Source organism: Podarcis gaigeae, assembly GCF_964106915.1.
Source record: "Podarcis gaigeae genome assembly, chromosome: 11".
Lineage (NCBI taxonomy): Eukaryota > Metazoa > Chordata > Lepidosauria > Squamata > Lacertidae > Podarcis > Podarcis gaigeae.
Window position 1 is genome coordinate 33,819,057 of NC_139687.1, and position 26,324 is coordinate 33,845,380.

The following is a 26,324-nucleotide window of genomic DNA, read 5'->3' on the forward strand; positions in this document are numbered from 1 at the left end:
CCCTGTTTTTGTTGTTATGTGTGTTGATATGGTGGTTTGGTGCCAAATGACATTTGGTGACCTTCCACGTTTTTCACTAGACATAGTTTGGAGAAGGCAGACCAGCCATATATCATAGTTCATATATCTACCAGAATCGGTCATAAAAAGGCAGGATGAGGTCAGGGCATGGAGCTTCACAGAATAGGACATAATCTCTAGAAAACGCTTTTAAAGTGGTGTACAGCTATTGCTTAAATGTGCCTTGCCATAGTCAACTCATATATGACCATTAGAGATCAATCTAACACAATCCCTCTACATCTGTGTCAGTAGAGTTAAGTAAAAATTAAAAGTGCATGCAGAGCAGATAAGAGGATAGCAATCTTTGGGTCATTGAGAGTGTTCGGGGAGGTAGTTTAATCTTTCCCACCAATGCTTCCAATCCAGCCAAGATTGCTGTAGACAGCAATCTTGGCTGCACGTGGGAGGAAATGTTAAAATGTGTAGTGAGATGGTGCAGAGATCATGTGTGCCTGACTGTAGCTATTGACCCACTGTCCACCACTGCCTGTGTCCCTCAGGGCCAAAAAGGTTCCCCATTCCTGCTTTAAACCATGATGGGATTGAGGAAGTTCAGTTTGGGGTTAGTAGAATATGTAAAGGAGATTGTGGATATTACTATCATTCCTTATTTCATTTTCTCTGATCATTTTCAGGGGAGTAGTTGGGAGTTGGAAGACTGCCAGTTCCTGAACCCCTAGTGAACATATGTCACAGTTATTGAGACAGAAGTTTATTCCTTAATGAGAAAGACATGTTCGTTAAAAAGCAAAACGTGCCCCAAAGTGGGAAGCCGCTTTGTAGCAGTTGCCCAGAAAAGACTGTATACTCTGCTGTTTTTAAGTAAATAGATATGCTGGGTGGTTTCAACTAACTTTCACTCAGAGTAAACCCACTAAAATTCATGGATCAAACCCATTTAGGAACTCCATTCACGCCACCTTGGATATAAATGTACTAAACAAATGCCGTATTTAAAAACTTGATGGTGAAGGGTGTATGTTTGCAGGAAAGATAGTAAGAAAGGTCAAAATGATTGGTACATCAAAAGAAATTAATCCAAGATGTAGCTGGTTTCACCCTGAAAATAATTCCTTCCTTCATAGTCAGTTTTAGACCCATCCCACTTTAATAAAAACATAAATAAATATTAGAAAAATATTGTTTCCTCACTATTTCAGATGAGCAGAAAAACCAGGGCTCCCACAACAAGAATTTCAGCATGACTGATTATGCTTATTAATTTCAATGGGTCTACTCTGAGTGAAATTGACTATATTCCACCCAATCTGCAATCCCACTCATGTTTGATCAAGCTGCACATTGTGTTTGCTTGATAACTCAGAAAAGGGGGGAAAGCCTTTTGTGTTGCAGCCAGTGGTGATTGTTGGCTCTGGATAAATGTAGGTCATTCTTCTGCTCGCCCCTAGAGACCTGCCCAAGGACGTAGTAGGCTCTTTATTCTTTTATGTTGCGTCTATTCTTGCTCGCTCCTCCCAATCATGTCATGTAAGCATGCCAGACTATTATTTATTCTGTTCCCCCCATAAATTTTATATACTGCTTGATTGTAAAGGGGGGGGGGGAGGAGGCTCGAATACTACATTCCCCCAGTCTCAAATCCCCTGGCAGGGTGAAGGGAACGATAGAAGAGGAAGGAAGATGAAGCATATGAGCCAAAGGGGAATGGGTTACTCGCCTCTCACTTGCACACCTGCAAAGCATGGAGGAGGGAATAGGCAACTGACATGCCTGATTTATCAGCCTGTTAATTGGGCAAGTTAAGAGATAATAGTTGTGAAAGTGACTTCCTCTAAAGCACATACCAATGTAGTTCAGTTGAATTGGTACTGAACCAAGAGATGTGGTACATCTATGTGTGTTATAAGTTGGGTGGTGATATCTAGTCAGAGGGGTAGGAGAAATGAGACAAGGGAGCAGAATTGGATCCTGGAGAGGAGCCCAGCAGCCTTGAAGCTGCTGATCTAGATGTGTCCTAATGGATTGTCCTGCCTTGGTTGCCCCAACCACCATATTAGAGCCCCCTGACTTGACAGCAGCACCACATCCTGTCATTGAAGTGCTCCTTGTTCCTGGGAAGGCACCTAAGGCTAGACTGGAAAGTGAGCTGGCCAGGTCAACTCTGCCTCCATCATAAACAACTGCAGTTTTCAGATCCTCATGGATTCTATTTCAGAAATACAGAGCATCCTCAGTATTTTTTATCCCCTTATTTGATGATGCTGTATCCTATTTAATTTTAATTTATGACACTATTAACTAAAGTGGTTTATTCTTTGTTAGTGTTTGAAGCTCTTTGGTGTCCTTCCCAGTGTTGGCTTGAGTGCACTAGCAATATCCTTTATCAGAGTCAGTTTTCAGGCTGGATTCATCAGCATCCCATGTCCTTATTTGTATTCACAGCCTTAGGTATGTATGTTGCTCTTCCTGGCTTTCAGTTAATGGCTCTTACTTAATGTTGCCTGATGAGCATCTCTTATTCAGTAAATCAGTCCTTGAAAATATATTTGTATTGTAGTATTTTTAGGTACTGAATAATAGATAGACCTGAATCACCAAAGTTTTATCCCTCTTTAAAAACTGCATGAAACTGTGTCTTTGTTTTGTGGGAACAAAATTTAAAGCTGAAGGAGGCAAGAAGAAATGCACAAACTTAGCAAGATTCAAGTAGCTGTATAGCTGGAAAAACTAGTTTTTTTTGTTTGAATAATTTGCATCAACCATCTGCTCTCATACTGCTAGGTAGTCTGTAGTTTCATAAATTGATTGGAAAGCAGGGGTGGCTCTTGCCCACTGGGATTGGTAAGCTGTTATAGGTCACTGTTGTGATGAAATAAACTACTAAATAGGTGGAGCCAGAGTCAATGACAGGTGAGGTCAGAGTCAACTAATTTTAGTTTTGTCGGATCTACGCCTTGAATTAGACCGGGGGGGGGGGCGGCAATTTGAGATCGGACTGAGGTTGAAGGGGCAGTGCCCCTTTTACCCAAATACACCACCCAGCCTCCACTGATGGAAATAATAAAAAGTAGATAGCTGAAAGACCATGTTTTTCACACTTGACTTAAGAAAATGATAGTTTGTACAAAGAACTTCTGCAGCAAATGCTTAAAATGGAAATGCCTTGATAGCTGCCTTGAAATGCTTTGCTATCAGTTGGTGAACTTGTTAAAACATTTGCTAGCATAAGCGGATGTAATTAATTCATATTTGTTGGTCTGCAAGTCTTATGTGTAGATCTGCATTTAAAAACAAACAAACAAGAACCTATTTGTGGACACTAAGTTACTTTTGTATATATTCAATAACTTCATATGCCAGTATTCAGCATTGTGCTATTATAAATTTTCCATCTGCGCAAGCCATCAGCTTGACAGGTGGATTGATCTCCCTCCTTTTTTGTGCTGTTCTGTGGGTTCTCCTGATACCCCCAGAACCAATTTTGGGGGCTTAGGAGGAGAAATGGCCATTTTGTTTCTTGCAGAGGGCTTCCGCTGATGGGGTTCATTAGGTTGAGCCTGCCCTTTAAAATGGATAAAACCAGAAGTTTAAAACATTTTGTAGCTTAACATTTTGGAACTTTTTGCCAGGGAAGGAGGCACTTTTTAACCTTTCCTTGCCCAGAAATCTCTCACCTGTCCTGCAACACCTTTTCACCCTGGTTTTTCTGATTGCTGTAAAAATCAGCAGAAATACTTTTTACTTTTAGTGTTTTTCCTCCCAGATCATTCTTAATAGGGTAACGATTGTGTGTGTCTTTTATTTGGCTACCTTAACTTTAACTGCTCAATATTTCACCAGGGAATAACTTTTGTCTTGCTTTCCCCGTGACACTTTAAATTCAAAAAATGCGAAAACTGTGTTGGTATTTTCTTTTATCAGCCTAGGAAGCAACAATGCTTGGCAAGCACCACCCTTGTGTGGTCTTTTAAATTCCATTTTAGCCCTATAATGTATGTTACCTGTCTGCAGTTTGCCCTCTAACTATAATTCAGTTACTTCATTCCATGACAAGTTAAGACGTGCACCGCCATGTTAAAGGAAAAACAGATTTCTTGATATCTGCCAAGAAGTTGTGAATAGGGATAAATGACATTCTGCCAAGGAAAGATGTCAACGTTTTCATCAGGCCTAATTTTCTTTTGTAGATTGTTCCTTACTCATTCAAAGTGGCTATGTAGAATGAAGTAAGCTAAGGTACATCTATTAGGATCAGAAATCTTGTTTCATAGCAATTCCTCCCCTCCCATGGAAAAGAGTATGCAGCTTGTAATAATCTGGTCGACATACAGTCGACCCCCAACTTATGCACATTTAACTTGCACGATCTCAGCTTTACGTGCTTGGTGGCTGAAATTGCACAAATTAAGCGCTCACAAAGTGGAGAGCTTTAAAGCTCTTTCCATGTCAAGTTCTCCCAGTGCAGAAAGAGCTTTTAAGCTCTCCGCCTTGCTTTTTAGGCTCTGGTACACTCTCATGAGATCTTGAATGGCCCCGTGAGAACTTGCCTCCTATAGCCCAGTAAGCAAGGCAGAAAGCTCAAAAACTATCTGATTTGCATGGGGGGCAAGGCTTGCTCAGGGGGCTGACTTAAGAAAGGTAGGGATGCTCATGGGGTGGGCATGGTTCTGGGGTTGTTTTGACTATATGTGATTTAGGTTTTACGCGCAATCCCTGGAACACAGCCCACACGCAAGTTGCAAGTTGACTGTATTATAACTTAAACTAGAATACTGCATACTTAGTGTAAATACTTGGACATGCATTCTTCTGAAATCTCTACCAGATGATGTACAGATGGTAAGTAACCCATATAGTTGTTAATTACAGATGGAAGAAGATTAATCCACCCTCTTATCAGTGAGTGGTGTATAAGAATATGGCTAATATGGGCAAACTCACAATTGTGATAAAAGCTAGAGAGGGAAAACAATAAAATGGAGCATGTTCATTTCTTAATGGAATGCTAGGATCAACAATATTCTTTATTGATTAGCCACAATTTCTTTTATCCATTCTATTTTATATAACTCGGTTTACTGATACGAATGGCTATGGTTATGATTATTTATTCTGCTATCACATTATATACCTTACTTCATGCTATTCATTTTTCCTGTTTGTTGACTGCAAAATTGTAAAAATTATTACAGTGCACTGTGGGGTTGTAAACTTTTATCACTTTTGGGAAAAACAAAAAACAAAATCAGTGGAGCCTACTTCAGAATGAACACGCTTAGGATTAATGAACAGCATACTAAATTGCCTTTATACCCGACAACCTGGTTCAGATGTAATGATAGACTATGGTTTCTTATAACAAACAGGAGACTTGGACTCATGCATGAGGAAATATTTTAAAGATTTAATTCTTGTTGGTTCTAAACTCAGTTTTCTGTTTTGTCTGATTTTGGGAAACTCTGGCTTGAACATAAGGGCCACTTATTTTTGGATCTAGATTCAGTTAGGTAGCCGTGTTGGTCTGACACAGTCGAAATATAGAATTTTTTTAAAAAAAATGTCCAGTAGCACCTTGGAAACCAACTAAGTTTCTTCTTGGTATAAGCTTTCGTGTGCATGCACACTTTTTCAGGGTGTATCTGAAGAAGTGTTCTTGCACATGAAAGCTTATACCAAGAAGAAACTTAGTTGGTTTCCAAGGTGCTACTGGACAATTTTTTAATTTCTGGATGATAGTGAGTGCCGATTGTCACCTGGCATGACTGCAGTCTGAGCCCAGGGCAAACTTCTGGTCCTGCACAATAGGTTGGGAGATGACATTCCATCCTCCTTTGGCCACGGCAGGTTGCTGGGAGGCTTGTAATCAAATGGACCTATCAGCTTAGAGCAAAAACCAGGAGTGAAACCTTTTATTCTTGTGTTGCAAGTGAGTCTGAGGCTCATACCAGCTTGTATTTCTAACACTTTGTTTTATATGAACTCGGCCACTGAGTCAAATCAGCTAACCCACTACTGTGTACTTTGGTAAAGCTTTTAAGTAGGAAACCAAGGAGGTGCAACATAGAGAGTTTTCTTTTTGAGGCTGATTCTACTATGTGAGATAACTCTGCTCGCACTATATTTTGCCCCCTACTCCCATTTTCTGGTGCTTCATTACTGAACAAGAGCTCAGGTTGGTTAGTTCTGAATAACTCTGGGTTGTTCATGTTGCAAGCTGAAACACGGAGTGAAAAGTGTTAAAAATTCAGAAGATTTAATGTTTAGGTATTTTGTTTAGCAATGTTCTGTACTGGTATAATTATAGATGCATTGTATTGTTTACTGTAAGCATAGCGTGTGTGGATAAATATAGATTAATAGTAGCTGAACTGTTATGAGCTGACTGGGCATATGTCCAAGATAATAAAATATTGACAGACTCAGTTTTTTGTATAGTAACATTTTAAACTTTGCTTTGATGGTGCTCACATATATAGTTGGGAAAAGTTGGAAATGTAGATTAAGCAAACTGCTTTTTAGTTCATTTCTTTTTCTGATTTAATGCATCATTCAGTCTAGAAAGTTGTGCATGATCTTGCAGTTTAGAGTTTTGTTTCTATAGTGAATGTTGTTTTTTCCCTTTCAGGTTAGCACTGTATGTATATGAATATCTGCTCCATGTAGGAGCACAAAAATCAGCGCAGACGTTTTTATCAGAGGTATGTTTCCTATCATTTTTATGCCTTTCAGAATTCTAGATAGCCAGTTTCACTTGATGGATAGGATTCAGGCTAGTCTTGTGAATTCAGTATACAGTATTATGAGCTGTTGTTTTGTCCACTTATACGAGTTCACTCCACTCTAACTGATGTCTGGTGTGTACTCCTTCACTCTTTAAGGACAACTACCATGAAGGTGAGGGTGAACATGCAGCAGCCACAGTCATTTTTCTTCATCTGGAAAAAAGCAGCTGTGTGTGGTTGTTGCTTTCTTCTGTTCCCTCTTACTTGATACCAGGACCATTTCCTGGAGGCAAGCTTTACTTGCCAGAGGTCATCGCTTATTTAAATGAGTTGGTTTGAAGCAAAAAAGATTTTTTTAGAAAAGGATTCAAGTATTGTATAGCCACATTAACAACTAGATAAGATTTTCCTGTGCTTTTCTTGCTATGCCCTTAGTAGCATAAACTTCACAGTATTGTAAATTGCTTCAAGACTTTTTGAAGAGAGAAGCAATGTATACATTTATTAAAAATTCAGCCTTTGAAGGAAATGGCTATCTGCTTCTGTTCATAAAATTCATGAATAACACAAGTAACACAACAGAATAACACAGGTTTTCAACATGAATATATGTGCATATCGTTAACTAATTATGCAGTTCTATATTGGAGTGGTCCATTTATTTCTATGAATATTTTCTGTTTCCTCTGGAGTCCCCTCTGGGGGTAAACAAATGTGTCTGTTTCAGTTTCTAACATTTTCAGCCTTCAGTTCAGTTTGTTCCATTTCAGTATCAGTTGGCAATTAAAAAAAAAATCCAAATAAAAATGTTAAAACATTTTGTGTATGCTTCTCTTAATATACACATTTATGAATGGAATTTTCTCTACTATAGTGCATTTCCGTAGGTATATTATTGAAAATAATGTACAAGTCTTGGATTGGAAAGCTGCACCACAAAATTAAGAGAAGTGTAAATTTTGAAGGATAGCAGCACATTGGCTCATGTATTGGAGTGCAATTTTCCTTTACCTGATACTTGATGTCATTGGCCATTGGGAACAATAGACCTTTTGAAGGTGTCTGTTTTGGCACCTTTCAGTAAACTTTTAGAAAATTATCCATAGTAGTTACGGCTGTCAGCTGATTCATCTTTCTATCGATTAATTAAACTTGAGTTTTATTAAAACACTGAATATACGGTAGATGTTATTTTAAGGATAATGGAGAATGGTGGTTTTTTGTGTGTAAGGTGCATATTTAGGCCACATCTTTCAATATTTTCTTTTCACTAATGTGGCTATCCAGCATAGCAGACAGAAAAATATATTACAGAATAGCAATGGTTTCAATAAATTATCCCAAAACACCAGTACCATGAAAGAGACAAATTGGCATTGAGTTTAAGCTAGGGACTGTGAACTTCAGCATGTGGATCTTTTTGCTAGAAGAAAAATGTATCTGCTTCTAGTCAGAAGGGAAAGAGGCCTTTTTAACTAATATGTACTATAGTAAGAAGAAAGGTGGCTAATCTGTGAGATCAGCAGGATGTTGTTATTTCCAGCTTTAGCTTTCCTCATTCATTTTGTGGTTCGGGTGAGATTTGGTCTTTAATTCAAGCTTCAGGTGACTGATAATGACTAGCACGGAGAAGGTGGGTAGATAGGTTATTGAGAATCTCTTGTTCTTGCAATGTCATTGATCACTAGTAGGTACAAAACAAACAAAAGGAAACCATATTTTGTACAATGCATAACAGTGCCTTAAGATTGCCTGTAGAGGCCGTGCTCCAAAGAGCCTCTTTAGTAGAGGTGCACTGGGCTTTCACAAAGAAGAGGGCCTTTTCTGCAGTGATGCCCTCCCTAAGGAGGCACAACTGGTGCCAACATTATAAACTTTTGGGAACCAGGTGAAGACCAGCCTATTTGTCTCAGAATTTTTGATTAATTGGGGGAATTTTGCTGTATTCTGTTGTTTATATTTTGTCTAGATAAAAAAAAATTCTAATCACTATTTATGCTGGTTTTAGATAAGATGGGAAAAAAATATCACATTGGGCGAGCCCCCAGGATTCTTACACTCTTGGTGGTGGTAAGTATTTCAAGTTTTTAAAAAGACTACTTTGTTTGTTTCATGTTTATTAAAGTGTTAATGTACAAAATCTTATTTTCATTAAAAATAACTAGAATCTACTCTTAATTTCTTTTTCGGAAAGAGTAATGTTCAGGTTTTCCAATATGGTGTCTCTTTCTCTGGGTTTCCCCACCCACACCCCCAAGCTAGAAAAAAACACACCTTTACTTGGTTACTAGTTGTTTGTATGCTTCTGAAGTCCAAGGGTAGCTTGCAGAGTGTCTTTTTCTGACTGGGAGGTTGAGGAAGGCCCCTGCAGCTGCTAGTTCTCTGTCTGCTGGCTGGGCTCGGGTAGGTCTCCCCCTTGCCATGATGTTCTCCCTAGAAGGCAGGGGGAGCAATTTCCAAGACAGGTCCATGCAGAGGCCTTGCGGGGGGACAGGCAGCCGGATACACTTGCCCCGAGCCTTGGAGGGCTAGGCTGGCTCCGGGCCCCACCTGGGACTAGCTGCTTTTCTGTTTTAGTTCATAACTTTATTTTAGCAAGACTCCCGCCCCAGGCCTGATGAGCCCTGCATGGACCTGCTGCCAGAGGCCTTGGTCCCGTTTCTGATGGAAGCGATCAGACTGTGGTTCCTTTAACTCTGCAGAATTTAAAATAATTGCATGCATTTGTATACTGTATGCTAGCTTGGTTTACATAGTCCTTCTTTTATTTTATTTTTTAAATAAAAACATAATTTTAAATGTTTACAATCTGTAATATTTACAATGTAAATAAACACTGGAGTAAAGTAATAGATTTTTATCCTTCCTCTTCCGCCAGCTCACTCTTCTCCCTTTCTGTCCCTTATATGAAAGTTTTGCAAGAGAATACATGTGCACCCTGGAGGCTCAGGCTGGAAAATTGTTCATGAGCTTTTAAATGTATTTAAAGCTTTTTCTGATGTTGTTTTAAGCTCTAGATTGATTGTTTGCTTTTAGAATAGGTGCTCCTAAAAAATGCAGCAAAACCAACTTCACTTGTTGTTAGATTTTCATGTTACCCACGAGAGTTCTGAAATCTTTTCTTCATGCTTAAATCACAAAATATATAATTTGGATATTCTTCATACAGCACACCAAAATAATAAGTAAAATGTATAGATGTTGTTTAGTCTGTGTAATAGTCAGTTTAGTCTTTAGTGCTCTTTAAATTTGCAGAACTTCAGCAGTTTGTAATGCCAGAATGCTGATGCCGCACAAAACATCGGAAAGCATGAAGAGAGATGGTAATCAGTACTGTAATTGCCATAATAATTTGTGCATATGTTTGGGATCATACACCTGAAATACATGTAAAGTATTACAATGCTTTTTTGTCCCCCCCCCCCTTTTTAGTGTGTTTTGGGATCTCTATTGCGCAGCTCCAGAAAGACGTGAAACATGTGAACACTCAAGTGAAGCTAAAGCCTTTCATGACTATGTAAGTTTTATGCTTATTGACTCTGTTTTGCCTATTGGTTTGTTCACAGGTAGAATCTGCAAAGTATGTGCCACTTTCCCAGGATTTAGGAGAGGTTTCTTTTGCCAAGTTCTTCAGTTCCTGTGATACATAGAGGAAGGGAAACTTACCGTTGCTGTGAAAGAGTTTATTTTATGTAGGTTAGCAAGGGTTCATCCTTACAAAAACCTTCCAGATATGAGCCCTATGGTTAAAGTCAAAGTGGTCATACCTTCCTAAACTGAATATGTTTGGCATCAGCAGAGAAGAGTGGGAAGCGTAAGCAAGAGCAGATCTGTAGGCAAGAGCAAAATTATCTAAGGCTATAATTATTAACCAACGTCACTATTGTCTGAAGGTAACTAACGAGGAAAAAATAGTTCATGGGGAAAAGCCAAAAGCAATAGATAGAAGCATATGCAAATCTGTTAGTGGTCTACTTATGCAAGCTTTAAGAAATGGTTTGGGTGCTACTAGCTAGCAACTTGAGCATAGTTTTTAAATGGATGTTTTTAAATGGATGGAAGCTAGGAAACAGGTCTTCAGCACAAGACAGCCCCAAGATATCACCCCCTAGCTTTAAGATGAGGCTGTTGGGCGATTGCTTTATCTTAGACTTGGTGGTAGTCTAGAATACATGATTAAAGTAAAATATCTGAATTTTGATAGGTGTGGTTGTAAGCAAGTATGCTTAGGCTTTTATTTATCTCTGAAAATGTCACTGTCATGTTGTAAATTGGTTTCAGCTGTGATAATGCGTAGAAAATATAAATACTGCTTTGATATAGTTTATATGTTCAAAGTTGGAGGATTTGATCGGTAAAAGGATTAGTTAATTGTATAAACTAAATACTAATTCACAAAACTATTTTTTCATGCCTTTTTCATGCCTTGTATTCTCTCTTCTCTTCTCTGCTTACCACTGAAAGTGGTAATAGCCACTTTCAGATGGCACGCTAAACTATAGTGCAGTGGCAGACTTTGGGCTTTCAAATTCAGCGGTGCCCCATATGACTCCAAAATTCAGTGGTTTCCCCTCCCCCTCTGCACTCCGTTCCACATCACTGTTGCGGTGCTGAACCATTCTTGGTTTGGCTCCCCATGCAGGTAAACGGCTTGCACTCCCCTAAATCCACCCCTGCCATAGCGACATGTCAGCCAGGCCATGAGTGGGTGAAGTCCAGCATATGCACTGTCACACCTGCAGATGTAAGGGAGAAGTTGAACTGTGTGTCATCCACAGATTGCTGACAAAATACTGCAAAACTCTGGATAACTGCTCTCAGCAGATTCTTGCACTTAGTTCTCATCATGCTCAAATATGGTTTAGCAAAATGTCCAAGCTGAGCCATTATCTTCTGAAAGAGTCTACTGTGCTGTTGACTCAATGAAAACAAAAGTGCTGTATCAATATGTGTTTACTGAAGAATCTGGTCTTTATAGGACCAGGCTTATCCACGAATGGCCTGGGTCACATGTCACATTAAACATATTTGAAAACAAACTATGGTTTCATGTGAATAAGCAGCATGATGACACACACTTCTCAGCAGTTCCCACAGTGCGTCTTCCCTGTTCCTGCTGCAATGGCACAGATGAAACAATCCAGAGTCTTTCTTATCATACTACTTGAGTTAGGGTTCATGGTTTGCATCTTTCCAAACACACAATGAACAGTAACCAATATTTGTTGCTTGTGGGGTGTTTTGGAGTGAAATAAGCCATGAGCCTGGTTTTGGCTGACACAAGCCACACTCTGGCTTCACCTGTTCACTTTTTCATTTGTCAGCATTTTCCTAATTCTTGTAGGTTAGCAATAAATCAGAAATATAAAGGACGTGATCTAGCCGTGATTTAAGTCCTTTTGGATTTTTTGTAAGTGAGCATATGCTCAGACATGAGATAATTTTACAGTGCTTAACTTTGGTTAGGTTGCTCTCCACATTTGCATACTCCTGGGTGACTGCAAAGGAGTATCTCTGCTTTATTAACAAGTTGCATGTTTGGATAAGTGGGTGCTGACTTCAATACAAATTTTAAAAATGTGCTGGAAGTGGGTTATGTCTGAAAAGAAAACTGCCAAAGGGTAGTCTTGGCAGCAGCATGAAATCACAAAGTGCCCTCCCCCCAAATCTAAATATGCTGCCTATTTGTTTCTTAGATAATCAAGTGCCCTAATGTGTATGTAACCTGAACTGGTATGGGACAGATAAATAATCTGTGGGTAAAGGTTTAAATTAATACTATAAAAATGTATGAGAAAAGCTTAGGGAAGGTCCACATCTTAGTTGTGTAGAACATCTGCTTTGCATACAGAATGTCCCTGCTTCAATTCCTGATATCTCCAGGTTGAGCTGGGACAGAACCCTGTCTGAGACCCCAAATGTAGACAGTACTGAGCTAGATGAAGCTATGGCCTTGTTCAGTATAAGACAGCTGCCTATTTTCCTAATTCACATACTGTACAAGATTCCTTATTCTAGTTACCTTATGTGTATTAATGAGAAATCTCCAACTTGTGTTCTGTGTTTTCCAGGCAGTGTAAAGCCAGCCTTTACAGAGTGAGTTTTGTTAGAAGACAGGATTAGAGACTTAGTGTTATAGTTTACAACTATGGTTACAAAGTCGAGACCTCCGGGTATAGGGTTGTATACAAATTTAATAAATAATAATAATTACAAATAGTTCGGTGGCAGGTCGAAGCAAGCATACAGGCACCCTTGGTTCCACAGGAATATCAAATCAGTCTTATAAAATCCATCCAGTTAACCCCTCCCCCAAGCAAAATCTATCATGTTTCCCTTAAAGCACTCAGACCCCACCCCCAATTTCCAGACCAGGCCACCCATTTTCAGTAAGAAATAGAGGGGCGTGACTCTCTGGTATGTTCTGCAGTTTCTTAAAGCTCTCAATTACCTAGTACCCTACTCTCCATAGTCCTGGCTAACTGATTGTTTATACATCAAAGGTGGGGTCCATATATCCATCTTGTAATACATTGGGTACATATTACTTTATACCTTGCATGTATTTGTCTGTGCACCTGGTGCTTCCTTGCATTTTTCCAGTTTATTTCCTTACATGATGTCAATGTCAATATCAATATCCCAATAATAGTGTTAATCATGAGAAGTTAAAAATCTGCATCTACTCAAAAATTAACATAAATATATTATAGCAAATATAAGAATGTTAAGTAAAATTAAGCCAGTACTGTCTTGAAAATAAGATGCATGCTTCTGCAAGTTGTCAGATTTTTATAGTTTGAAATAAATCTGAAGCAATTCTGTGTGGTATACAATTTCTGCAGAGGGGCGGGCGTTCCATATAATCATTATTCACATACAGTGGTACCTTGGGTTAAGAACATAATTTATTCCGGAGGTCTGTTCTTAACCTGAAACCGTTCTTAGCCTGAGGCGTGCTTTTGCTAATGGGGCCTCCTGCTGCTGCCATGCCGCTGGCACATGATTTCTGTTCTTATTCTGGGGCAAAGTTCTTAACCTGTAGCGACTACTTCCTGGTTAGTGGAGTTTGTAACCCGAAGCATCGGTAACCCAAGGTACCACTGTATTAATGTGTTAAAATATTTTAAGGGGTGTAAACTCCATGAACTGATGTGCTGCAAAATGTGGTTTCTGCTGTTTGGAAGCAAAACATTTTCTGGAGATGCTGCATGAAACCAAGAGGAATTGTGTATTCATAGCTATTTGACCCCGTAGGACAAGCTTGTAATTTAATGTGAATTTAGATTCCAGCCTCCCCCCCCCCCCGAACCCTGTTGGAGCTGAAATGTGCTTTTCACATTCGTATAAAATTAGAAGTTTGCAGTTAATCAGTTAGACACCTATGTGGTATTTTGCCCTGATTTACTAAAATAAGAGTTGCTTGGATATTGAGCATGTAAACAAAACTGGATACTTTTTTCTTTTTGAATGCCTAGTGTTTTGTTTTTAAATCCTTGTACACTACAGTGGGTGCTTCTTTGTCTTATAGTTTGTTTCCTTTGTGTAGTTTAGAGTTGAGAGGAATGGCTACTTATTCCTTACATTTTATCTACCTGGAAAATTCTTTTGCTCCTAACCCTGTAACTTAAGGTGGCTGTTAGTCTTTGCTTGATAACTGCTGTCACTTGACAGTGCTCTTTTCTCTCAACTAAATCCAGTGGTGTTGCTGGAGCAGTACGTCTCTGGCTTTTTGGATCAAATAACAGAAGCAAATGAAAATTGCTTAGTTGTTCCCTGCAATCTCTCCTCCTTTGCTTCTCCTGGTGGGGGTGTTATTATGTTCTTCCCCATATTCAGCAGTCTTGAAGCATCTGTTGTTGTTTAGTCGTTTAGTCGTGTCCTACTCTTCGTGACTCCATGGACCAGAGCACGGCAGGCACTTCTGTCTTCCACTGCCTCCCGCAGTTTGGTCAAACTCATGCTGGTAGCTTCGAGAACACTATCCAACCATCTTGTGCTCTGTCGTCCCCTTCTCCTTGTGCCCTCCATCTTTCCCAACATCAGGGTCTTTTCCAGGGAGTCTTCTCTTCTCATGAGGTGGCCAAAGTATTGGAGCCTCAGCTTCATGATCTGTCCTTCCAGTGACCACTCAGGGCTGATTTCCTTAAGAATGGATGCGTTTGATCTTCTTGCAGTCCATGGGACTCTCAAGAGTCTCCTCCAGCACCATAATTCAAAAGCATCAATTCTTCGGCGATCAGCCTTCTTTATGGTCCAGCTCTCACTTCCATACATCACTACTGGGAAAACCATGACTTTAACTATACGGACCTTTGTTGGCAAGGTGATGTCTCTGCTTTTTAAGATGCTGTCTAGGTTTGCCATCGCCTTTCTCCCAAGGAGCAGGCGTCTTTTAATTTCGTGACTGCTGTCACCATCTGCAGTTATCATGGAGCCCAAGAAAATAAAATCTCTCACTGCCTCCATTTCTTCCCCTTCTATTTGCCAGGAGGTGATGGGACCGGTGGCCATGATCTTCATTTTTTTGATGTTGAGCTTCAGACCATATTTTGTGCTCTCCTCTTTCACCTTCATTAGAAGGTTCTTTAATTCCTCCTCACTTTCTGCCATCAAGGTTGTGTCACCTGCGTATCTGAGGTTGCTGATATTTCTTCCGGCGATCTTAATTCCAGCTAGGGATTCATCCAGCCCAGCCTTTCGCATGATGAATTCTGCATATAAGTTAAATAAGCAGGGAGACAATATACAGCCTTGTCGTACTCCTTTCCCACTTTTGAACCAATCAGTTGTTCCATATCCAGTTCTAACTGTAGCTTCTTGTCCCACATAGAGATTTCTCAGGAGACAGATGAGGTGATCAGGCACTCCTATTTCTTTAAGAACTTGCCATAGTTTGCTGTGGTCGACACAGTCAAAGGCTTTTGCATAGTCAATGAAGCAGAAGTAGATGTCTTTCTGGAACTCTAGCTTTCTCCATAATCCAGCGCATGTTTGCAATTTGGTCTCTGGTTCCTCTGCCCCTTGCACTTCTGGGAGTTCTCGGTCCACATACTGCTTAAGCCTGCCTTGTAGAATTTTAAGCATAACCTTGCTAGCGTATGAAATGAGTGCAATTGTGCGGTAGTTGCAGCATTCTTTTGCACTGCCCTTCTTGGGGATTGGGATGTAGACTGATCTTCTCCAATCCTCTGGCCACTGCTGAGTTTTCCAAATTTGCTGGCATATTGAGTGTAGCACCTTAACAGCATCATCATCTTTTAAAATTTTAAATAGTTCAGCTGGAATATCATCACTTCCACTGGCCTTGTTATTAGCAGTGCTTTCTAAGGCCCATTTGACTTCACTCTCCAGGATGTCTGGCTCAAGGTCAGCAACCACACTATCTGGGGTATACGAGACATCCATTTCTTTCTGGTATAGTTACTCTGTGTGTTCTTGCCACCTCTTATTGATGTCTTCTGCTTCTGTTAGGTCCTTTCCACTTTCCACTTTTGTCTTTTATTATGGTAATCTTTGTACGAAATGTTCCTTTCATATCTCCAATTTTCTTGAACAGATCTCTGGTTTTCCCCACTCTATTGTTTTCCTCTATTTCTTTCCATTGCTCGTTTAAGAAGGCCTTCTTGTCTCTCCTTGCTATTTTTTGGAAATCTGCATTCAATTTCCTGTATATTTCACTATCTCCCTCGCATTTTGCTTGCCTTCTCTCCCCCGCTATTTGTAAGGCCTCGTTGGACAGCCACTTTGCTTTCTTGCATTTCCTTTTCGTTGGGATGGTTTTAGTTGCTGCCTCCTGTATAATGTTACGAGCCTCCATCCATAGTTCTTCAGGCACTCTGTCCACCAAATCTAAATCCTTAAACCTGTTCCTCACTTACACTGTGTATTCATAAGGAATTTGACTTAGATTGTATCTTATTGGCCCAGCGGTTTTTCCTATTTTCTTCAGTTTAAGCCTGAATTTTGCTATAAGAAGCTGATGATCTGAGCCACAGTCAGCTCCAGGTCTTGTTTTTGTTGACTGTATAGAGCTTCTCCATCTTTGGCTGCAGAGAATATAATCAATCTGATTTTGATGCTGCCCATCTGGTGATGTCCATGTGTAGAGTCGTCTCTTGTGCTGTTGGAAAAGAGTGTTTGTGATGACCAGCTTGTTCTCTTGGCAGAACTCTATTAGCCTTTGCCCTGCTACATTTTAAACTCCAAGGCCAAACTTGCCAGTTGTTCCTTTTATCTCTTGATTCCCTACTTTAGCATACCAATCCCCTATAATGATAAGAACATCCTTCTTTGGTGTCATTTCTATAAGGTGTTGTAAGTCTTCATAGAATTGGTCAATTTCAGTTTCTTCAGCACCAGTGGTTGGTGCATAAACTTGGATTACTGTGATGTTAAAAGGTCTGCCTTGGATTCGTATCAAAATCATTCTATCATTTTTGAGATTGCATCCCAGTACAGCTTTCACCACTCTTTTCTTGACTATGAGGGCCACTCCATTTCTTTTGCGGGTTTCTTGCCCACAGTAGTAGATATGATGATCATCCGAACTGAATTCTCCCATTCCCATCCATTTTAGTTCACTGATGCCCAGGATGTCAATATTTATTCTTGCCATCCCATTTTTGACCACATCCAACTTACCCAAGTTCATGGTTCTTACATTCCAGGTTCCTATGCAATATTTTTCTTTATAGCATTGGACTTTCCTTTCGCTTCCAGGCATATCCACAACTGAGCGTCCTTTTGGCTTTGGCCCAGCCGCTTCATCAGCTCTGGATCTACTTGTACTTGTCCTCCGCTCTTCCTCAGTAGCATGTTGGACACCTTCTGACCTGAGGGGCTCATCTTCCAGCGTCATAACTTTTATATGCCTGTTGTCTTTGTCCATGAAGTTTTCTTGGCAGGGATACTGGAGTGGCTTGCCGGTTCCTGCTCCAGGTGGATCACGTTTGGTCAAAACTCTCCACTATGACCTGTCCATCTTGGGTGGCCCTGCACGGCATAGCTCATAGCTTCTCTGAGTTATTCAAGCCCCTTCATGGATCACTGCCTTGCCGTGGCGAAGGGGCTTGAAGCATCTGGAAGAGACTAAAAGAGATCCCTAACATTCCTGCAGTAAGGCTGCAAACTGACATCCCCATCTGGGCTGGGATGGTGGTTGGGAGGGCTTGGACTGCACTGGAGAGCCTGAGCTCATAGACAATCCGGACTCAAGCTCACACTGTGATGAGGGGAAGCCTAAATTGGTGGAAGCATGCTGCAGTAGATTTAATCCTGTGCAGTGGCTTGTAGAAACAACGGGAACTTTTATTATACGGCCATAGGCCCAGTCAATGCAGTAGCTAGTACATCCTCCTTTCTTTGACAAATGGGCACACAATTGGCAGTTGCACATATGCCACAAAAACAATTTCCTTACAATTTCAGAACTGTGAACAATTACAGAATGTGATTCAGAAAATAATGGCTGTTGCAAATGGGCATATGCATTGTATCTTATTGGGTTTAAAACTCAATATCCATTGTCTGTTTTGAGTATTTTAAAATATCAGGGCCTCTTTTTTAAGAAGCACTTTCAAATAATGACTGTGTGTTCATATCAGATCCTCAGATCTGTCTAGCATTAAGTAGAACAGAGAGGTGAAAAAATTAACAATTTGGATTCAAGTCTCAGAGGCAGCAGAACCTGTATGAATTGGGGTGGGGGAAGAGGCAGAGATATACAGCTGAATAGCTGATTGTTTATGACTCTGAGCTACTGCAGAGTATTGGATATTGATAACTAATTTTCAGTTGTCCAGAATGATCCTTTAAAAATCTAGATAGAAATATGAATAGATAAAAATATTTCTTTCTAGTTGTCTCTGGATTTGGTAGCCATGAGGGAATTGTCTAAAATAATTAAATATGTAATGCATTCAAGTCACCTTAAGGAAAAATAGCCTTTAATTTTTGTTACTTGTAATTAAGCTATGGTACCATACGTAGGAGGGACATTGATGGCTGTTCCTGCTTCAGAGAACAGCTTCCATTTCTGACTCTGCAAGACCTCTGCTTTAATTTTTAATCCTGACTTGCCGGGCATTCAGATGCTCTGCCTGTAACTATACTAGAATCAACATATTACTGCAAATGTTTGATGAACCATGGAATTAGTTCAGCATTCATTTCCAGTTACTTGGTTTCTAAATGTACTCTTTTGGGACCTAAACAGTGTTGTCAATATTATTTGTTGTAGTTGCTCAGCAGTTTTCTGTTTAATATTGTTCAGAGCTTTTTGTTTGTTTTTAATTGCACCAACTGCCTTCCTGAAGGAACAGAAAGAGTCCCATATTAGCACAAATGAAGAAATACATTTTCCCTTCATGTAGCCATTCATCAATATGGTATTTGAGCTCAATAATTTAAAATGGTTATGGTTTTCCTAGAGGTTTTGGCTCAGTACAATAACAGTAGTCAAAATAAGCCTATCTTCTGTGTCAGGGGTGCCGACTTGCCCCCTACATTGAGGGGGCCTGGCATCACGTGACACGCCCCACCCTCATCCAGTGGGCCAGTGGTACCTGCAAAGCTCAGATGCCAGAAGCAATGGGAAAGCCAGCTGTGTCCTCTCATCTTCCTCCTCCTGGTCTGGGGAAAATGGAAGAGAGGGCAAGGATCCAGGAATTAGCCAACCTCCTCGGTGAAGAGCCACTATACAGCAGCACTTGGGCAGTGATGGCTTATTCACCCTTCTTCTCACCTGATGTGAAGCCCCGGAGCTCAGGACCAGGACCAGCTCCTCACCAGATTTCACCCTCCTCACACCACCCCCAGCCTAGGCAAGAGCAGAGCAGCCCAAGCAGGCGCAATCATCTCCAGAAAGACGATGAAGAAAGGCAGCTCTGCTGGGGGAACGAGGGATGGGGAATCTGCTCTAGACCCACAGTGCCAAACATAGGAGTCAACTCCTAGGGGCCGTGGGGACTTCAGCCCCCACAATAAAATATTTGAGGGGGCCGCCCCCCCAAGTTAATGGCCATTGCCATTCAAATGGTGTGTGTGCGCACTGTGTCATGTGATCAATTATGTGGGGTGGGGCTTACCTGGCCCCCCTCCTAATATTTTATTCTGGTGCCAAACAAGGACAAGTGGAAGAGCCCAACTTCAAGCTCCAAGCCACAAGTTGAGACATCACTCCGCTTGGGGCAGCTCAACCCAGCCCGCCCTTCCCTGTCGCTCTCTGCAGCAAAAGCTGCCTGCTCCCTCTCTGCAGAACAGGTGCCATTTTCCAATTAGAAATTACAGGGTGGTGTGAGGGCAGACGGTGGAGAGCTGCCCCACTTGGAGTCCCAGAGAGTTCTTTTCCTTCCCTCCATATAACACACAAGTACTTCTGAAGCCTTATTTGGAGTTTAAATTTGCAGATCAACCATTGCAAACACACCCCCCCCAACATTCCAATGTAGAAGCATCCCCTGTCCGAATTGCAAAAATGCCTGTGCCTTCAGTTAATAAATTCTCTCTCTCTTTTTTAAAGGCCATTGACTACTAGAGTCAGGATTGTGCCGTGTTCCCTGCCTTTCCCAGGGAGACTATAGGCAGCTTGGAAACAGGAGGTGGTTGGGGTGTTGTTGTTGTTTATAGTGGGATGGGCTTTAACTCAGAAGCACAACTTGGGCTGGAAAAGGCAGCACTTGCTGTAGGGAATGCGTCTGCACAATTGCTGGACATGGAACCGTCGAAACTGTGGTTGGCTATCCAAAGGAGAGCTTCAGTTTGAAGAAACGAGCCAAGAAAAATGCATGAAAAATAAAACCATCGCACATAGGGGCAACACAAAGTGTAGTAGTGATACATACCAAATTTATTGCAGTGCATTGCAACATGCATTTTTTTCTCAATTGTAGCTGCACTTTGGCTCTTTTAGGTCCTGTCCTAAATTTGTTCATTATGACTCATTATTTGAAACTGGGTAGACTGCCCTTTTTATATACTGTAGGTGCAATGCAGTTTCTGTTTGTCCAGTAACTTGAAAATAATGGTAATAAAAGTCTGTACTAAATGTTAATTACTTAAATATCTTACTATTAATGTGCTACAAACAGATTAATTAATTTTTGTATTTTAAAGTAACTTGGACTTCATCAAGTTCTGTTAGCCAGCAAACAAAGGAATGATTGAAAGATCCTAAGGATGGGAATTCTACATGCCTCTGGTCAATTGAGTTACACTTCCCACTCCCACCCTGTTGCCTCCTACTTTAATTATACCTAGTGATCTGTAGCACAATGTGTAAAGTATTTATGCCTACAGTTCTGAAACCTTCTCATGTCACAGCAAGAGCCTCCTCCAGACACGAAGTAGTAAATAATTTGAGCCCTCATAAGTATAATTAAAAACGAAGCAAACTTGTCTCTCATTCTAGGCATAGGGCCAGGTAGACAATGGAAAATAGGAGGAGCATGTTGTAAGCACATTCTCTTATGAGAAGGATCCCAGGACAGCTAAAGTGTTCCTAAAAGAAAAATGGAACTGCTCCTAAGAACTAATGAGGGCTCATGGATCCACTTGACAAGTGGATCGTGGGATCCACTTGGCAAGACCTAAGACCATTCCTTGTATGCGAATTCTGCCCTCTTGCAAATTTGACTTTGACATTTGTTTGATATTTTTCCAAGTTTAAGTGCTTCAAATTATACAGCTTGCTTCATCCAAATTCTTGATGATGTGGCACTTTTTTATTCTTTCTCATGAGTTCTTGCTATTAGCGCTACTGTTCTCTTCATTTGAAAAAGTAGCTACTTGCTCTGATCTCTAGTAGAGGTATTATGTATGTTATCATAGGAAATATGGTAAAAAATATAATAGATTGAACAATATAACACATAGCTTGAAGATAAACTTGTTTCCATGACAACGTTCTCTAAAATAGTTAAGTCTGGCAATAAGTAGAAATGGTGTTATGCAGTGATCATTAGGTCAGTCATCTGTTTATTGAATTAAAGATTATGGATTTACAAGATCTCCCCCCTTTTCTCTACATTGCTACAATCTAGCCACGTGATTACATGTTAAATTTGCATGTTACTGGATTGCGTTTGTAGACACAAGTGTGTAAAATGTAGCTAAGCATTTGTACAATCTAAAAGGATATTATGCTAATTTTATTTGGCAAAATGTATTTACTGTAGACCTTTGATATACTTGAATCTGTGCAATTCCAAACAGTACTTTTTAGAAGGTAATACAGTGGTGATTAGATTCACCATAAATCACGTTTGAATGTCTTAAAATTTTATACTCAAAACCTGGTTTCAGTTACTTTGAATCCATTCAGAACCAATACCTTAGGACAATATTCTAGGTACCTACAGTGGGCCACTCTCATTTCTGTGAACTTAAGCTAATCTACTAAAGTTGGTATCTTTGGTAAAGAAAAGGATGGTAACTTCCTGGAAATACGGAAACAATCAAAAACTTCTAAAGTTAGACCTGATTAATATCCATGGCAGTAAGTTGAGTTACACCAGTCACTAAGCTGACAGCTGTGATAGCATTTCCATCTGATTTTTTTTTAAACGAAAGCTTTGGACTTTGATGAGGCAGTATGTCTTATATTTAGATTTTTATAATTTGTATATGTAAGTTTTGCTATATATGGTTGAAGGAAGCTCCCAATACTCTGTATTTGGTAGAAGGGAGAAGTTATAAAGCTCAGCCACCAAGACTGGATTTAGGGAGCTCCCTGCCTCCATATTTAACAAAACGTACATACCCAAAGTATTGAAGAGTAATCACTTTGCCAAGATTGCATAGCTTCTGCTATCTAGGTGTTGGGAGGTTGGTTTACAGGGTTTGTTCTGTAGGACCACAGGCATCAGTGTGGTCAACCAGTGGTGGAACATTATACAGTTGCAGTGCAATCTATGTGGTTGCCCTAGACCAACGGTTCTTTGCCTTTTTTGGGTCACAGACTCCAGAGAATCTGATGAAAGCTATGGACCTGCTCCCCAGAAAAATACATATAAACACAAGCACACAATTTATTGCATTGGAAAAGTCATTTTGTTTGTGTCCAGTTCATGGGTCCCCCTGAAGCCAATCCATGAATCCCTTAAGGATCCATGGGCTGCAGGTCAACAAACCTTGCACTAGACAGGAATGTATAGAAAAATGGTTGGGGGGGGGGGATAAAGGGATTGGATTGGATAGGAAGTTTTGGTCTTACTTCCCTAACAAAGACCCATAGGATCATATTTGATCTAGGTAGCTTTCTGCTTGTAGTTTTCTTTATTAAAAAGGAATGGACTAAATCCCATATGATTGACTGCCAGCACAATTTAGAACAATGAAGGTAGATGAAGAAGGTCAGATAGCAGGGGACTGTCAACTTTGAAATTGTTGAGTTAAATTATAAATGAGTAGGATCTTGCATTTTTTTTTTTTGTAATGAACGTTGCAATTGGTTGTTGTTACAAAAGATATCAGAAGTTGCAACGAGGATGCTATTAATAATTTTAATCATTTTCAGTGGTGTGGCACTGTTGTTTGACTGGTGGTGTACTATTGCAAAGTAATAATGATTTTTTCATTTGTATTCACATGGGCAAAGTCATGTTTGGTTAGAATTATAATTAGGAGAAAATGCACAACTTGAATTAGCAGTTGCATTTATAATGTAATTGATAGCTGATGACCACTATTTTATGCCTTCATAAGCTGAATCAATAGAACAGTGTAATGCTCTCAGTCCTACAGTGCTAATGATAACTGTTAAGTGGCTACAGGTGTTTTAAGACATAACACTTAATGATACTGGCAGCACACCATCTCTACAGTCTTCTGACCTTTTTAGAGCCCGTGTGGTGTAGTAGAATAGGGTATTGGTGGCCCAATGACAGTGAAATTGCTGCTCAACCATACCTATCACTAGGTGATTGGCTCAGGGATGTACTCTCTGTCTAATCTACCACTTTACAGGGTTTTATGAGTATAATATATTGGGGGTCATGAATGTCTTTCTGACGGTCTTGGAGGAAACCATATTGCCTGTTTTTTATGAATTTATATACCGTATTTTTCCTTCTATAACACGCAGATTTTTTCTTCTAAAAAGGAAGGGGAAATGTCTGTGCGTGTTATAGAGCGAATGTGTGGTCCCTGGAGCCGAAAAATCATGCAAAAATCAAATCGCGGCGCTGCACGCTGCACGGAGAAGCGAAACCTGAAAAGAGGAAGCGGCTGCTTTCCTGCATTCTGCCTCAGGGTCTTACTGCCCACCCTTCTCTGTTTCGTTGCTGTGTTTGCTGAAACGGAACAAAGAGCAGGGAAAGCCCCTCCCCTCCAGGCAAGCTCCGGTGCTGCTGGGGGAGAGGGAGAGAGAGGGGGGAAGGGAGAGAGAGAGGGGGGAGGGAGAGAGAGAGGGGGAGGGAGGGAGGGAGGGAGAGAGAGAGAGAGAGAGATGGCTGGCTTGGGTGGGGGGAAACTTTTGCCTTTCTTTCCTCCCTCCCGTTAAATCCCTCTCCTGCATTCTTAGCCAGCTGCTTCTCTGCACACCCCTCTAATGTCCCTTCTTTGTTTTTCCTTCGCTCCCCACTTAAAATGTGGTTACAAAGCATGGATCCTCAGGATCCTTGCATTGGGTCACCCCAAATTCACCATCAGATCACATAGCATGTCCATGGCTACAGCCTGCCCCCCCAAAATCACACACCCACTGTTGCCTGGGGCTGCAATGGTGCAAAAATGTGGTTAAAAAGCATGGATCCACAGGAATTCTCAGGATTTTGGCATTGGGTCACCCCAAATTCACCATCAGATCACATAGCATGTCCATGGCTACAGCCTGCCCCCCCCAAATCACATACCCACTGTTGCCTGGGGCTGCAATGGTGCAAAAACGTGGTTACAAACCATGGATCCACATGGATCCTCAGGGTCTTTGCATTGGGTCAGCCCAAATTCACCATCAGAGCACATAGCATGTCCATGGCTACAGACTGCCCCCCAAAAATCACGCACCCACTGTTGCCTGGGGCTGCAATGGTGCAAAAACGTGGTTACAAACCATGGATGCACAGGGATTCTCATGATTCTTGCATTGGGTCAGCCCAAATTCACCATCAGATCACATGTCTGTGGCCACAGCATGAAGCACAAAAATGATACATCCACTGTTTCATTCAGAATGTTTTTTCCCTTGTTTTCCTCCTCTAAAAACGATGTGCGTGTTATGGTCAGGTGCGTGTTATAGAGCGAAAAATACGGTAATCAGACGTTTTGTTCATTGTCCAAAAAAATAATACAGATTAAGCAGCACATTCATGGTACTGTTAATCCTTTTCATATTTTGCTAGCTAATGTCTGAGACAAGGCACTTGACTAGATAGACTAGGTTAGTTGCAGTCCTGGATATATAAAGAATAATCCAACAAGGCAGTTCTTACGTTCTTAAGTGTTTCTGAAATTGCTCTTCAATTATTGGCCCAATTTGGCCAGTGCATGCTCTGTAGCGCTTGTGAAATAAATGCATTCTGAAATAACTTTTGAATTCAATTTTCAGTAAAGTTTATCTGAGGCCATGTCAGGCACAGACTAATATGCTTGAGACACATCACTGTAATTCATGATCAGATGGCTCTTGATTCAGAGTAATAGAAAAATGAAAAGATCAATAATGTTAATAAGAAGTTTTTGAACAAACTTATGAGAAAGAAAGATTTCCTGAGATCATGTATAGAAATTACTTTGTGGCTCTTATTTATTTGTTGTAAACACGGAAAATTCCACAGTGGTTTACAATTAAAAACAATGCAAAGAACACCAAAATAATAAAATGGTAAAGTCAATATAGAAAATTGAAAAACCAGCAAAACAGCAGTCATATTATAAATCAGTGTAACACTGGGGGGGGGGGAGCAATATGGTAAAGGATAGTAATAAGCAAGTCAACTTGTAAAAAAGGACAAAAGTTTTTTAAAAGCAATTTTTTTGCAGAAAGATAGGGAAGCGGTTGAATGACTGCCTCTTGCAGGAAAGTTTCAAATTATTGGGGTGGCTATTGAAACCGAGACATCAGTGCTCAAAGTAGAAGCCAGTTTCCCTACACCTAAGAGAGAACTCTGAGTAGGACCTTATCAGAAGATTCTAAGTGTCAGAGGAGATCATACAGGAGGAGATGTTCTCCAAGATACTCATAGGTAGTCTAAACCACTGAGCCTCTTGGGCTTGCTGAACGTAAGATTGGCAGTTCGAAACCGCATGATGGGGTGAGCTCCTCTTGCTTTGTCCCAACTCCTGCCAACCTAGCAGTCTGGAAGCATATCAGTGCGAGTAGATAAATAGGTACCACTGCAGTGGGAAGATAAGTGGTGTTTTCGTGTGCTCTGGTATTCCATGCACCAGAAATGGTTTAGTCATGCTGGCCATGTGACCTGGAAAAGTTGTCTGCAGAAAAACGCTGACTCCCTTGGCCTGAAAGCGGAGATGAGTGCTGCACTCCATAGTTGAATTCAACTGGACTTTATCATCCAGGGGTCCTTTACTTTTTACCTTTACTGCCAATAAGCTGTTGTACTCAGTACGCTTTGTTTA

At 40.5% G+C, this 26,324-nt stretch overlaps 1 protein-coding gene and 1 long non-coding RNA gene across 12 annotated transcripts in view; one reads left to right on the forward strand and one right to left on the reverse strand.

The window, feature by feature from the left end:
* LOC310827398 overlaps positions 1–26,324 on the reverse strand; it is a 793,036-nt gene that overhangs the window by 611,141 nt on the left and 155,571 nt on the right. The gene's annotated exons all lie outside the window — the stretch shown is intronic.
* Positions 1–26,324, forward strand: part of SSBP2 (single stranded DNA binding protein 2) — a 119,344-nt gene that overhangs the window by 29,975 nt on the left and 63,045 nt on the right. For 8 of the 11 annotated variants that reach the window (XM_083703299.1, XM_083703306.1, XM_083703302.1 and 5 more), the window contains exons 2-4: positions 6,650–6,722; positions 8,755–8,816; positions 10,179–10,263. In XM_083703299.1, the coding sequence (XP_083559425.1) occupies positions 6,650–6,722; positions 8,755–8,816; positions 10,179–10,263 (220 nt within the window). Of the gene's footprint in view, positions 1–2,346; positions 2,473–4,842; positions 4,864–6,649; positions 6,723–8,754; positions 8,817–10,178; positions 10,264–26,324 lie in introns of those variants that run through there. The other 3 variants (XM_083703309.1, XM_083703301.1, XM_083703303.1) reach the window with 3 other exon arrangements.